Source organism: Quercus suber, unplaced genomic scaffold (genome assembly GCF_002906115.3).
Source record: "Quercus suber isolate HL8 unplaced genomic scaffold, Cork oak 2.0 scaffold_691, whole genome shotgun sequence".
Lineage (NCBI taxonomy): Eukaryota > Viridiplantae > Streptophyta > Magnoliopsida > Fagales > Fagaceae > Quercus > Quercus suber.
In genome coordinates this window covers 819-16476 of record NW_027070132.1, presented here as the reverse complement: position 1 = coordinate 16476, position 15658 = coordinate 819, and the positions used below count along the sequence as shown (strand labels likewise).

At 34.8% G+C, this 15658-nt stretch overlaps 1 protein-coding gene across 2 annotated transcripts; it reads left to right on the top strand.

The window, feature by feature from the left end:
• Positions 1 to 265: 265 nt before the first annotated feature.
• On the top strand, positions 266 to 15025 carry LOC111994173 (aspartic proteinase 36; the record flags this gene model as incomplete). Of its 2 annotated transcripts, XM_065766216.1 has the most annotated exon segments (7): positions 273 to 776; positions 935 to 1064; positions 6103 to 6350; positions 9226 to 9456; positions 12834 to 12996; positions 13103 to 13176; positions 14938 to 15025. In XM_065766216.1, coding segments are annotated over 7 exon segments (1167 nt in total), but the record flags the coding sequence as incomplete, so codon positions are not given.
• Between the last annotated feature and the right edge of the window lie 633 nt (positions 15026 to 15658).

The window sequence follows — 15658 nt, the reverse complement described above, 5'->3', positions numbered from 1 at the left end:
TGCAAACTTCAAGTGCAAAAATGACAATTAATCTTATAAAAAGAATCGGTGAAAATAATATTTTGGTCTAAAGACCAAATTGATAATTAATACCAAAAAAAAAAAAACATTGGGCCTTGGATCGATGGGCTTTTTTCACTTTGTACTAAATAGACATTTTTCACGAGCTAAAATATGGATTTATTTATTATATTATTATATTTTAAAAATTTTTATGGTAACTAAAATCAAATGTGGATTATTCAATTCAATAGGGTAGGGACCTTTCACAGGGTGGGCCCAACTACCCTCCGGAGACTCTAACAAACTTTAACACCCCCCCTCACAGCGCGAAGACTCGTCTATGATATACCAACGCCATTCGCTTCAAACCACCTATAAAAGAAAAGTCTCTTCTCTTCTATTTTTCTTCTATAGACTTGGCCAAAACCAAAAAAGTAATTAAAACCCAAAAAAAGAAGATTGAGATAAGAATATGAAGAAGAGAAACACGAGTTGACGATCACTATTACGACGACTACGACTACGACGACGACGATCGCCATGGCCATAACCATATTCAGAAGAAGCTTCGTGGTTTCAGCGGTGGTGCTGTTATCGTCTCTCTTGATTACTGCCGTCTCTTCTCACAGCGCCGTTCTCAACGTCAAGTACAAGTTCTCCGGTCAAGAGCCCTCCATCACGCAACTCAAAGCTCACGATAGCCGACGCCAGCTTGGTATTCTCGCCGGCGTCGATCTCCCCCTGGGCGGCTCCGGTCGTCCCGATGCCGTCGGGTAAACTCTTCCTCAATTCTCTTTGCTTTCCAATCAATTTTTTTTTTTGGTTTTGAGTTTTGATTGGAAATGGTGTATTTTCAAAATTCAAGCACAATAGATTTTGTTGAGGTTATACAATTTGATTGATATTGTTATTGTTATTGTTGTTGTTGTAGGCTTTACTATGCAAAAATAGGGATTGGAACACCTAGAAAGGACTTCTATGTGCAAGTGGATACAGGAAGTGATATTATGTGGGTCAACTGTATTCAGTGCACAGAGTGCCCCAAAAGAAGCTCCCTTGGTGTATGCTTCTCTACCCTTTCACTTCTTTGTTTTTGTGCTCACTTTCTTTGTTTTGACATTAACGTTTTCTTGAAAATGAATCATTTTCTCGTTCTCCTATTTTTTTTTGGTAGCGATGTTAAAATGAGTTGGAAAACTAACTTTTAATTTCCCTTCTTTACCTTCATGTGAGATAGATTTATTTTCCTTATTAAGCTTCACGCGAGATATGTAGAGATACTTTCCAGAAATTTTTAGTGGAAAACAACTCTATTTTATGTCAGGCTAAATAAGGGAAGTCCTTATGCAAAAAACTATTTTCATATAAAGTTTTTCATTGAAACAAATGGATTGTAAGTAGAATTAGTTAAAAGCGACATGTCAATTAAGGAAGTAACTGAAGAGTATGACTTTAGATAGAATAGAATGAACACATGTGGTCAACGTTGACTAATCTATTGAGGGTTTGTAGCTGACCCCAAAAGATTTGAGACCAAGGGTTGGTTGTTGTTGTTGTTTGCCCAGCTTATTTATTTATATATTTTTATTGGATAATTGAGTAAGCTTTATTAACAACCTGCAACAAAAGATATAGGATTAGTTTTGAAACACTAGAACTCGGTAGCAGCAGCTTGGTAATCTACACTAGAGAACAGAGATAAGATAACTTTCCCCTACTAATATCACACTACAAGCAACTAATACCATTGCCCAGCTTGAATAATGAAAATTAGATTGAATAGCCCCTCGATTAATGCAACTAACACCATTGCCCAGCTTGAATGACACACACAAGATTAGTAGAACTGTAGAAGTAAAGCTAGTTGCATCATAAATTAATCTTTAGCAACACTTAGGGAATGAAGCATCTAAGGGTGGCAATTATCATGCCAAAGAAAAATTGAGTCTGCACTGAGTACTTGATGAGAAGTATAGCTACACCCTTGAGTTGTAAGATTTTCACCCATCCTTATGTAAACTGCCTTGATGAATTTTAACTACTAAAACTAAATGCTTGCTTGACTATTTTCTTATTCATCTAAGTTTACTAAGGTTTCAAAAAGAGTTTCTTTAATTTTTTTTTTTTTGATAAGTAATAAGTTTATTGATATCAAAAAGGGAAGTACCCTAGTATACAGGGAGTGTACAAGGGGTCAAACAATCAAGAACAAAAATTACAAGAATCTAGGAAATCAAGAAAAGATGAAAATGATTGGTTCTGCAATGCAGCCAACCAATCCATTAAAGTTCTAAAGAAAAATAGCTTCAAGTCTAAAATAGATTTCTCCTTATCTTCAAAGCACCTACTATTTCTCTCTCTCCAAAGACACCATAATAAGCAGTGGGGAACAATCAACCATATAAACTCATTTCGATGACAATCAAATCTGCCTTGCCAACATGCTAAAAGCTCCACTACAGACTGCGGCATAACCCAGCTCACTCCAAACAATCCGAACACCATAGCCCACATATCCCTTGCAACTGGACAATGAAGAAAAAGATGATCAACCGATTCACCATTACACTTGCACATGTAGCACCAATCCAATATCCAAACTCTCCTTTTTCGTAAATTGTCAATTGTTAAGCACTTCCCCAAAGCAGCAGTCCAAACAAAGAAAGCTACTCAAGAAGGAATCTTCTGTTTCCAAATACTTTTCCAAGGAAAGCAAAAGTCATTATAGCCCACTAAGAGACTATAATAGTCTTTAACCAGGAAGCCATTCTTTCTATCAAGATTCCAGCACATCTTATCCTCACCAAACCCTTTCACCGAAGCACCATAAATGGTATCCATGAAACCAACCAGTGCCTCTAATTCTCGAGCATGCACACCCCTAAAGAAACTCACATCCCAAAAAAGTACTCCATTATCAAGCTTCATAAGCTCAGCCACACTGGCCTCCTTATCACGGCAAACTCTAAACAATTCAGGATAACTGACTACAAGAGAAGTCTCACCACACCAATGGTCTTGCCAAAATTTCACCTTAGACCCATCCCCAATATCATATAGAATGTGGCGAGAAAAAGAAGGCCATCCCCGACTAATAAAGAAAAAGAGTTTCTTTATTGTGTGTGGAAAGTAACATGGGGCAATATTCTAACATGCGATAATCTCATGAAAAGAGAAATTACTCTAGTAGATTGGTGTTGCACGTGTAGGAGTAAAGTGACTGGTGAGATTTTGGAGTATTTGTTGTTACGTTGTGACATTGCATATGAATTTTGGATTTATGCTTTTTTTTGATGTAGGACGAATTAGGGATTTGTCTACGTTTAGTTATGGTGGGTTTAGGGTTGGAAAGAAGAAGAATTAGAGAGAAGTTAGGGCTGTTTAGGGGCTGTGTGAACAGTATCTGAGTTTCTTTATTGTGTGTGGAAAGTAACATGGGGCAATATTCTAACATGCGATAATCTCATGAAAAGAGAAATTACTCTAGTAGATTGGTGTTGCACGTGTAGGAGTAAAGTGACTGGTGAGATTTTGGAGTATTTGTTGTTACGTTGTGACATTGCATATGAATTTTGGATTTATGCTTTTTTTTGATGTAGGACGAATTAGGGATTTGTCTACGTTTAGTTATGGTGGGTTTAGGGTTGGAAAGAAGAAGAATTAGAGAGAAGTTAGGGCTGTTTAGGGGCTGTGTGAACAGTATCATGAACAGTATCGTGAACAGTAATTCTAGAAAGAAAAGAGAGAAAGAGAAAGAAATAACAAAGGCCAATGTGCCTATTGGTCAAAACACTCAATTTTATTAATCAACTCATACTATTTTTTGAATACATTGAGCACCCTATATATATATAAAGACTCTTACTTGTATACTAGTACTATTAGGATTCCTAATAGTACAACTGTGCAAGGACTACTATTTAACCCTAATAAATTAAACCAAAGCCCATACATAAAGACCCATAATTAAATAAGACTCATTAATAAAACCTATGGCCTATAACTATGGCCCATACCTAACAATTGTAAAATTACTAAAATAACCTTGACTCAAGAATAACCAAATAAAATATAAAAACTTAATTAACTACCATGGACACTTATTCTTGGGCTTTGCCTTAGCCTTAGGCTTCCAAAGAGAATATCCTTTCTTTAACCATGTTATGATTCCGCCATCATTTTCTATTTAGGGGGGGGTAATGCCTAGGAGTGTTGTTGGTGTATTATGTGGATGGAGAACTTGGTTTGGTAAACATTTGTCCTTTGTCTGGAATTTCACCCCTTTGTGCCTCTTGTGGACATTGTGGAGAGAGAGGAATCATCATACATTTAAAGATTTGGAGGTCTCGGATTTCAGTTGAAGTTCTCTAATGAGATCATTGTTTGAATGGTCGTGTTTTGGGTCTTAGCTAGATTCATTTTGTTGTTGATTTTATGATTCTCTTTCTTTCTGATTGTAATTCTCTTTCTTTTTAAATTTTTAGGACCATCTCATGTAGACACCCTGTGTACATGAAGTAGTTCCTCTTCATCAATAAAACTTATCAAAGATGAATTTTAACTAATTAGAACTTTTACCTTTCAATATATAATGTTTTGTTGAAGCAACCCATATAGAACTAGCTTTGAGAGAACAAACTCCATACAGCATTATTCCATTAATATTTAATTATTCTTAGCCCTCGTCCCCCCTCTGTTTTGGGCATAAACCTCCATCTTGAGTTACCTTGACTCATATTTTAGACACTTCATTACCATTCTACAGTAAGCTACTGAACATTTGTTCAATCTCATTAGTCACCTTCATAGGCAAGGTAAAAATGCTAGTTTTAATACACCTGGATCCCATAAATTGTTGAATACAAAAGATTGAAGTATCAGTGCAAATAAATGGCTTTCTTTTGTCCACTAACTAGTACCAGTAGTAATTTTATTTAATAAGGGTGATAAGCTACCACTATTTCTAAAAAATTAAGCTGTTAGAAAATGATGAATTTAATCTTTAGCCGTTATTCTAATAAAGCCCTTCGAGTGTGGCACAAATTCACCCTTAATAAGGGAGGCCCAACACATGGGATTTGTAAATTTTTTATAGAGTGGAGAAAGTGTTCAAATCCAGGACCACCTGCTCCGATACCTTTATAAATTACTACTTTTTCCAAACTTTGAAATTTGATTATTTCACCATTATTGTAACAAAGGGCTCAATCTTGGGCTATGAGATTACCAGAATCAGAGGCAGTCCCAAGTATCTTACTAGCAATTTTCCCTCCTTGAAATGCAGAGTAGACATAATTTGTCCTTGATTTCTTCCAGCAAAAAATGTCTATAACATTTAGAGTGGTCAGACATCTGATGAAACTCTTATAATGTTGCTTAAATTATTTTTGATAGATTTCAAGTCAATAGCAGTGAACATCATTACATCATCAGCAAAGTTCAAATGAGATAGTTGTAATCTTTCACATTTTAGATGGAACTTAGTGTTTGTTTATGAATTGCTTATTTCCAGTAGTTTGTTTGCATAGTGTTAATTAAAAGATATAGTTTTTGATAACTTTTGTGTTAAATGTGTTACAAAAAAGCTAAAAACTAGTTTATTTCAAAAAAGGTAAAAGCTAGATTATTTGCAAAAAAAGCTAGGAAAAAAAATTGAGACAAAAAGCAAAAAGCATAACTTTTTTTCAACAATTGCCAAACGCACACTTAAAGCCCTTTTCTTCTATAGCAGCTTTCTTCATCATTCTTGAGAACACTGTCATGGTTGTGAAAAAAAAAAATTAGGATATGAATGTTCTCCTATGTGAAACCATTCCTCCCCTTGAAATACCCCACAAAGCTTTCATTCACATGCATGGAACTTTAGGAGAAGTGATGCTTTTTCTCACCTATTATATGAGTTGCTTTGGAATGTCAATGACAACAATAAAACTCAATAGAAATTCATTCCCATTATAGAAAATCATAGGCTTTTTATTATGTCTGACTTTAGCGTGCATCTAGCATGTCCAAGGTCCCTGTGATAGTTTTGCACCATCTCTTGAGCGATGAAATTACACATTTGATTGCTTTGCTGATTCAGTGTTTCTCTTCTAACAGATTGATCTGTCTCTATACAATATAAAGGACTCGGCCACTGGGAAAATGGTTCCTTGCAATCAAGAATTTTGTTTAGAGGTAAATGGGGGTCCTTTAACTGGCTGCACAGCTAATGATTCCTGTCCGTATCTTCAGATATATGAAGATGGCAGTTCCACTGCTGGAGTCTTCATAAAGGATCTTGTACTGTATGACCGGGTTTCTGGAGATCTTCAAACAACTTCAGCCAATGGAAGTATTAATTTTGGGTGAGCTTGTGACCGATACTTCTTTTGTTAGTGAACCTGTAGATATGGATTTTGTGTGGAAGTATGATCATGATTTCTTAGTGTACTCTTAATGTAATGCGATGTTTGGTGTGCTTACCAAAATTTGTTTGTGTTACCTATTCATGATAGATTCAGTGATATAAAGGATATACTTCTTGATGTAGGTTTTTATTATTATTTTTGCCGCACTTCAGGTGAGACTGAGGGTCATGTTTCATATAGTTTAGAGATAAACTTGGTAGAGTGGTATCAGCCACTAAAGATGATCTTTTTGGGTATAAGTGTGTATTCTAATTCAGAATATTCTGTAGCTTTTTCTGCATCCTGAGGCCTAGAATCTGAATGTTTTTAATAATGATTCCTTGTTGGCGGTTCAGGTTTGTGTTGATCGTGTGAATTTGCTTTCTTCATAAAGAAACTCTTTGTAGGGCTTTGTGGAGTTTTGAGATTCTCATTGAATATCACAAAGTGGTGGAGATGTAAGTTGTTGTTTTCAGATATTGTATTTCCATTTTAATAGTTAGCTTCCTATGTTAGCTTACCCATGGAAGTAGCTCAACAAGTGAATTATGCAATCACTAGCATAGTGGTTGTGTAATTTTGTCTTCTTTTACTTCGTAATTTATCTTGTAATTCTTGCACAAGATAGGTGTATTGTTTGGCCGAAGCATTTTCCATTTTAGAATTTAGCAATTGGACTTGGCCAAATCATATATATATATATATATATCTTTTAAAAATTTAAATTTCTAAATTGTACTTTTGTCTCAAATTTTGATTAATTAGAGTGCTATCAAAGAGTTTGGGAGTCTAAGATGCTTGTCTAGTTATCCTTTTAGGGAAGTTTAACAACAATAGCAAGTGAATTTTCAGAGGGAAAACTGTGGTCAAACTATGTTAGATAATAGCAAATTTTGAGGGAAAAGTGTGATTGAACCAGGTTAAATTCTTAACCCTTGAATGTCTTTCAATTTATTATTTATTGGATCTCTGTGTGGTTCCACTGGCCTTGGTCTCAGAATGAATGATTTAAGGTAAAACAGTCATTACAATTTGGTATCTTCTTCTTCTTTTTTTAATAGTATTTTGGTATCCTTGAGATCTGGAGCATATAAGAGGAGATTAGTACGACATTTTGAGTCTAGTGATCTCTTGACATGGGTTGCATGTGCTAAAATTAGTAAAGGTGGAGCTACACACTTGTTGCCAAGAAGATGAAGGGTTTACATGGTTGAATTTGACCATGGTAGATATATGGGAATTTGTATCAAATTCCTATTTGGACTTGCTAGAGAAGTTTTGCAGGAAGTTTTTTGCTTGGTTATGGTGTGAAAGGAAATTGTTTCTTTCTTATAATCCACATCTAGGGTTATGAGTAAAAGGGTTGACAAGAGATGCAATGGAGACGGGGTCACGGGGAACATTGATGAAATATGGGATCAAGGCTATGTTCTATGGCTTAGGTGTGATGATTATAGTAGCTGTTGTCTATTGTTCTGGTGTAAAGTGTCAATTTGGATGCCTTGAAATCTTGTTCCTTTATAATTACCTATACTTACAATGGATTGTTTCTCTCATCCATGGATGTAGGTGGGTTTAGATGAACAGTCTATTTGTAATTGAAGTTATGGTTTATCTGATCTCATTGTGACTGAACATCTGTTGAGCCGAACAAGTGGTATCAAAGCTGATAGTTTGTTGGGTATATCATTGGCGTTTTGGCATCCTTTAGCCTGAAGTATGAGGAGATAGGCTACAAGAGCTTTGAGTATGATTAGCTAGGATGATTATTAAAGGTTTTTGTTGAAATAAAATCTACTAGATATAGAAGCTAGAAATTTTTATAACCAAGTCAAACCCAATCTTAGCCTAGGACTACTTTACCAATTTTTGAAGATTAGGATGAAATACATCAAAATGCTTTAAAATATTTCATTAACATTATTAGAACATATCTGATCATGTACTTCTCCATATATTTGGTATCAATGTGCTTTTACATCTCTTTCTCTCTCTTCGTTGTAAGATTTAGCTGGAACCTTTCATAAACTAAAGTAGGTGAAACATTTTAAAATACATGCACTCCAACACTATCACTTCAGCATAACAAGGAGCTCTAGTATATTTGGGGTAGGGTAGCTAATTGTTTTTTCCAAGGATGTGTTTATGACAAATAACCATTATAAATCTCTTTCTGTTGTCTGATTTTGTTCTCTTTCCATGTGTGTTTCCCTCCCCAATGAGGAAGTTGGTGAATTTGTGTTCTAGCTTTTTATTGGACAGCTAATACAGTTTTTTGTTATTCTTTCTACAGGCTACTGTTACAGTCTAGTTACTGAAATAAACTGTGTTAACTCTTTAAAATTAATCAAACAATTCTTCTATAAACTAGCTCGCTCAGTTTATATACTCAGATTACCATAATGTGTCTCATTTATTGTGTGCTTTAGCTACTGAAAACTGACATGTTTTTCATTGCCAATTTAAAATATAGCAGGTTGAAAACTAAACTGCTTGTGAACTTATTCCAATGAATGTTGACAGTATCTAAACTTCAAATCAAATGTCTTCTGGTCATTTTATGTTATTCTGTGCTTTGCAGTCCTTTTTCTTCCCTCTCTTAAATTGTTTTCGCACAGAGGTTTCTTGAATATCATGAAGTTCCCTCTGATGCTTTCTATTTTGTTCTAGGATTTATCTATTATATAAACTTCTTGAAATCTATCTCAAAATTGTGTCTGTTGTATGATGTCAAAAGGCCTAATTATCATCATTTAGTTGTATGGTCAATCAACAACAACCTGTTCCTCTTCTCAGGGGTAATTAAGTGGTGTTTTCAATGTTTTTGGTGTAGGTGTGGTGCTAGACAAGCTGGGGATCTAGGTTCATCTAATGAAGATGAGGCGCTAGATGGGATTCTTGGTTTTGGAAAATCAAATTTGTCCATAATTTCACAATTAGCTTCATCTGGAAAAGTGAAAAAGATGTTTGCTCACTGCTTAGATGGAGTAAATGGAGGTGGTATTTTTGCAATTGGGCATGTCGTGCAACCAAAAGTCAACATGACTCCCTTGGTACCAAACCAGTATGTGAGATCTTTTGCGGGTGTTATGGTTGTATCTTGTTCTCCTTTGTCTTATTTATAGAATCTGAGCAGTCTTTTGCTGAAAGCTTATTTGCTTATTTACTAAAAGTTGGTTAAAAGTATAGCCGTACCTAGAAAATGTGAGTTTTTTAAAATCTATACATAAGCAAATAAACTAAAAAGTTAGAAGAAAAAGATGTTGCCAAACAGACACTGTTTATTTTGGTTGTAATACTATATAAATGGTTTCTTTTAACAATAAATTATGGGCAAATTACAACTTACCCACCTATGGTTTGGCTGAAATTTAAATTGCCTATCCGTGGTTTAAAATTTGACACTTTACCTATTTGAGGTTTGACCGAAATTTAAATTGCCTACCTGTGGTTTAAAATCTCATGATGTAAGTGTTCTGCTGGATTCTTTTGATTTTGTATTTTTTTTGTGTGTTTTTGGAGGAGAGAGACATAAAAGTGGAACAAAATTATATATTTAGCCCTGTTTTTAATAGAGGTGGGTTATAGAAATCTAACTAAGCTAACTTTAGGTGGATAAAGTGTCAAATTTGAAACCAGAGGTAGGCAACTTAAATTTTGACCAAACCACAGGGGGGGTAAGTTGTAACCTAAGACTCATGGCTTTAGAATAGTGTCATAGCTTCCTTTGAGTAATTCAATTTTAGCTTGTAGAATTTTTTTTCTGATAGGGATACATGTAACCTAAGACAAGTTGAGGTTTAAAGGAGGTTGATTAATTTAGTGGGAAAAGATCTAATGATGGATAACAAAGCGAAAGCTGACCCCTAACAATTGGAAAATGCTTAATATACTTTTTATTGTGCTTGAAAATAATGCAACTATACTTGATTGTGCTTGAAAACAATGTGTAATTCTCTAGTACTTAGTGAACCTATTTCATTACTTTATATAACAGTGCTATACTGAGCTCTCAAGCCTGAAGTTTTATTAGCAGGATATAGTTGTCTTGCTTTTGATAGTTTGCTTCATTATTTATGTGCTTTAATAAGTGCTTGGGCAGTGAAACAATTATTTCTGAGTCCGCTGATATAATAATTGAGCTAAGATTCAAGAAGCTGGAGTGAGTGGATTGGTTGGAATTCTGCAGGTCTCTAAGGAGAGGAGGTTAAAAGAACTTTGCAGTATTAGATTTCATGATAAAAGGGAACCAATGCCGTAACTTCGTGAAAATAAGAAGACAGCAGTCACATGTAGTCAAATAGAATGGCTATGTTCATCATTATGTATTGAATATTCAGATATGTTGGGTATTTTATATATAATAATAAAAGATCACTTGTTAGTGCTATGTTTATCATTATCTATTGAAATAAGTTGAGTGCCAACATCAAGACCAAATTTATAATAATTCAAAATTGAATAGAATTCCTTAAATATGATGTTTGATCTCTTGAGCATGTCAAGGATCTCGTAAGCAATGCTTTATATTAAAATGGCATTGACTTTCTTTGAGATTTTAACCGGTTTGAAAGTTAATTTGAGCAAGAGTGAAGTAGGGATGGGAGATGTGGGTTATATAGATGAGTTTGTAGAGATTTTTTTTATCATAAGGTTGGGAGCTTGCCTATGAATTATTTGGGTGTGCCTTTGGATTCATTTATTAAGGCATACATTGTGTGGAATCCCTTTTTAGAGAAGACAGCGGAGATTGTTAAGATGGAAAAAGTTATACTCATCTAAAGGGGGAAGAATAGTACTAATTAAAAGCATGTTATCGTGACTTCTTACATCTTATTATTTGTTAATTCACCTTTTCGTCCCATGTGGTGAATAGATTAGAGAAGTTGACGAGGAACTTTCTCTCAAACGGGTTGAGGGATGAGCCCAAGTTTCATTTTGTGGACTAGAATATTGTGTGTTCTCTTGTCATATGAGGGGATTTGGGTTCCAAGATGGGGATCTTTAATAGAGCTCTATTAGTGAAGTGATTGGCATTTCAAGGTAGAGGAGACTCATTTATGGGGAGGGTAATAGCGTTAAAATATTGCATGGAAGGGGGCGGCTAGGCAACGGAGCAGATGCGTAGCACACATGGGTGTAGTTTATGAGAAAAAGTTTGGCTCCAACCACCAATAGGAAGATGGCATGTATCCCGTCTTATGTAATGAACATGACTCATTTAATTGGTTCGGTTAAGTGAGTCATATGCATTGTACGTGACAATGGCTAATGTCATCTTCCTATTGGTGGTTCGAGCCCAAGGCTCCAAACATGTCCAAACTTTGTCCTAGTTTATGGAAGGAAATTAGAGCAAAGTGGGATGTCTTTGTCATGAATGTGCATTTTGAAGTGGGAGAAGGAGATGAGGTGCATTTCTTGCATGACAGGTGGTGTGGGGAGCACCTCTTGAAGGAGCAGACCTTGTCTTGTATGGCGGATGAGGACGAGTTGGTATTTGCTTATTTGGTGGGTGGTACCAATGGGGGTGAGGTGCATTGAAATGTTCGGTTCATTCAACCTTTCAAAAATTGGTAATCAGAGCCGGTTGAGCCTTTGTTGATTGTTGTATTCTAAGGTGCTAACTAGTGATTTCCGGATAGGATGCGATGTAGACTGCGTGGGAGTGGGGCGTTTGATGTAAGGTCTTTTTATGATGTGTTGCATGCCCATAGGGTGATTAATTTCCCATGGAGTGGTATTTGGTGTGCCAAGGCCCCAAAGGGGGTTGCTTTCTTTGTGTGGACCGCAGCTTGGGGGAGGATCCTGACCAATAATAATCTTTGAAAATGGGAAATATATTGGTAGATTGGTGTTATTTGTGCAGAAAACGGGGGAAACAGTGGATCATTTGCTTTGTAGTTTGCTTATGCGATGTGGAGTTACGTGTTTGGGCTATTCATGGTTCAATGGGTGCCAAAAATATTGGACTTACTGGTTGGTTGGCGTAACTGATTTTGTAAATGCTCATCTGGGATGTTGAATTTAGCTCCCTTGTGCTTGATGTGGATATTGTGGAGGGAACAGAATAGTTGCACCTTTGACGAACATGAACTTTTGGAATTTCAGCTGAAGACCTCCTTTATTAGACAATTTAGAGATTGGTCCAGTGGAATGGGACTGAATTATATACTTACTGTAATAGAATTTATTGATTCACTTACATTTGCATGTAATCTTTGATATATATTTTAGGCTACCTTGTGTTCTTTTACACGAGGTAGTTCTTCTGCAATAGAAATACATTACTTATATATATATATATATAAATGTAATATGTTACTCATTTTTCTTTCTACATTTATGAGTTTTATTTTTATTATTTTAAGCAATTTCTTCTCAATTAAATCTTGGCCTATGTAATTTCGTTGACTAAACTGTTTCTTCTTGCAAAATTTGTAGGCCTCATTACAATGTCAATATGACGGCTGTTCAAGTTGGTCAAGTTTTTTTAAATATTTCAATGGAGGTGTTTGAGTCAGGAGACAGAAAAGGGACAATAATTGACAGTGGTACAACCTTGGCCTATCTCCCAGAAATGGTTTATGATCCATTAGTAAATAAGGTATGTCCATATGAATCATTTGTAGTGTACATGATATATTAGAGTTCAAGTTGGTTGACTTCCGTATTTCAAGTTGCCCACTTACACATTTTGATATCTTTGTTAGATCATCTCTCAACAGCCAGATATAAATGTTCAAACTGTTCACGATGAGTATACATGCTTCCAGTACTCTGAGAGGTATGTTGCATGTATATTGTTGTCATATGAGACTTTTGAATTAAGAGATGGTAGTGCTAGATGTGGTATTGGTGGCTACAAGGAAAGAGGAAATACATAAAGAGATGGGATCTCAACCCAATGTTGGTTTTGCTTCCCTACCTATTTATATAATACATTTTCAAAATTTTGTAGGAATACTAATGCCCTTGCCTATAAAGCTCTTATAATATAATGCCTAGAATGTTTTAGAGATTGAAAATGACCGTTATGGACGGCCTTGTAGATATATCTCCCAAGTGATCACAAGACGTGACATATGAGGAAACAATTTACATTCCATATCTTGGATGCAACATGATGTAGAACAATGAGCTTGATAACAAAACTGGTGCACCACAAAATTCTCCAATGATTTTTTTTTGGAAAAACAAACAGAAAAATAAGATAAACCTGGGAATCAGCACCTAGGAATTGGTTGGAATCAACACCAAGCCATTGGAAAATTCCAACTAAATTTTTATTTACCATAAACTTGTCTCCATAGTATTAAAATAACTTGTGTTATAGACCACTAGGACTAAATCCTATTCCTAATTGACTGACTTGGGTCCAAGCCCAATTATTTGTTCTGAAAATAATATTGATGCTAGGAAATTAAATAAAATACTAATAACCTAATTATAACTAATACTCCCCAAAATAAAGTTCAATTCTTCTTTGACATTGTCAATCGCTCATACTTCTTCATTGATTTGTCTGCCCAACCCCTCTGCTCCCAACACAAGCTTTTTCAGATTTTTGGTTTCTTACCTTAACCACCTGCATGGCCAAGTCTCCCCCACTTATCTCTTTGTAGATTTTAATAGTTTTAAGTTTTATCTTTTTTTCTTAGGTATATCAAGTATCAACTATTGAAAACTTATTGGTTGGCATATTGGGTTGGGCATTAACTTATAATTTTAAAGGCTCTTAACAAATTTTATGAGCTTTGACCAATACCAATTAGTTTAATGAATGCATATATATATATATATATATATATAGTGGTAACCTGAAAAGGTAAATCATTATTGACTACTACCAACATATTTCATTCTCTTGGCCAAATCAAAACTCCCTCTGGTCTGGTATTTGGTATTTACAACTTTGGCCAATGGTGTCAGAGAACAACAACAGTGAGGGATTGGAGTTTGTTCTGATACCAATTGATGCAGAATGTGTTTGATATCAAAACTAATGCAGCAAAAAATTCTGCAAAGAAATTTGGAGGAAAAACCAAATAGAAAAATAAGATAAACCTAGTAATTAGCACCTAGGGTTGATTGGAATTAGCACCAATCCATTAGAAAATTTTTAATTTTTATTTATCATAAACATGTCTCCTTAGGAGTACATTGTACAATAATATGCTTATATTGACAACAAGGACTTAACTGTAATCCTAATTGACTTGGGTCCAAACCCAATTATTGAATTACAAAAATAACCTTGACTGTAGAAATTTAAATAACCTGTGTCTTGTATTTTGTTATATTTGAACATGCTGGGTCACCTTCATCCATGGTTGATCGTAAATATATATTCTTTTATCTCTCAAGCTTGCCAATTCCTTCTGGCTTGATATAACTTCATGTATCATTGTTGATGCTATAATGTTCTGACAATTGAGACTTATCAAAACCAAAAAAAAAAAAAAAGTTCTTACAATTGAGAATAATGTGTAAACATTGTGCTATAGTTTATTTAACTTTAATTTGTGAGTTTTGCTTTCAATTGCAGCATTGATGATGGATTTCCACCTGTTGTATTTCATTTTGAGAACTCACTCTCATTGAAGGTTTATCCGCATGAGTATCTATTCCTCTTAGTAAGTATATCAAGCAAGTTAATAAAGCTGCTCTTCAGATATGTTTGTTTCTACATTTTACTTGCTTTCTTCTTGGTCTTCTCTTTCTATGTTGCTGTTCATTCTTATCTTTTTTGCTGTGTTGCCTGCCCCTTCTGCTCATTTTTAACCTTCTTGCCTCAATCTGTGACAAGTAATACTTCTTAATGCCTCAAAATTTAACTTTTGGAAATTACCAAAAAAAAAAAAAAAAAAAAAAGTTTAGATAAAATACACTTGTTTTCTCTGTGCTTTCAAGCTCCCTTAAATTGAAAATTAAAAACACCTCTTTGCTTGTTTTTAGTTTCCTTTGTAAATTGAGATGTGGAAACCGTTTCTGTTTTCTATTTGTTTTCAGTTACCAAACAAGTTTTCAAGTCTATAAAATAGAAAAGATCTTTTGAAAATAGAAAACTTTGAGAAAAAAACAGTTACCAAACATACCCTTACCTTTTGGAAAGTGTTGATGCTTCAAAGCTCTTATTAACTTTTAGATTGCTGATAGTACTCTATCTTAAGAAACTGCTCATGCTGCTTTCTGATGAGGAATTACATTTTATTGAGAAACCAACTGACATGTTTTAGTCTACATTGTACTAAAACAATTTCTTTTGA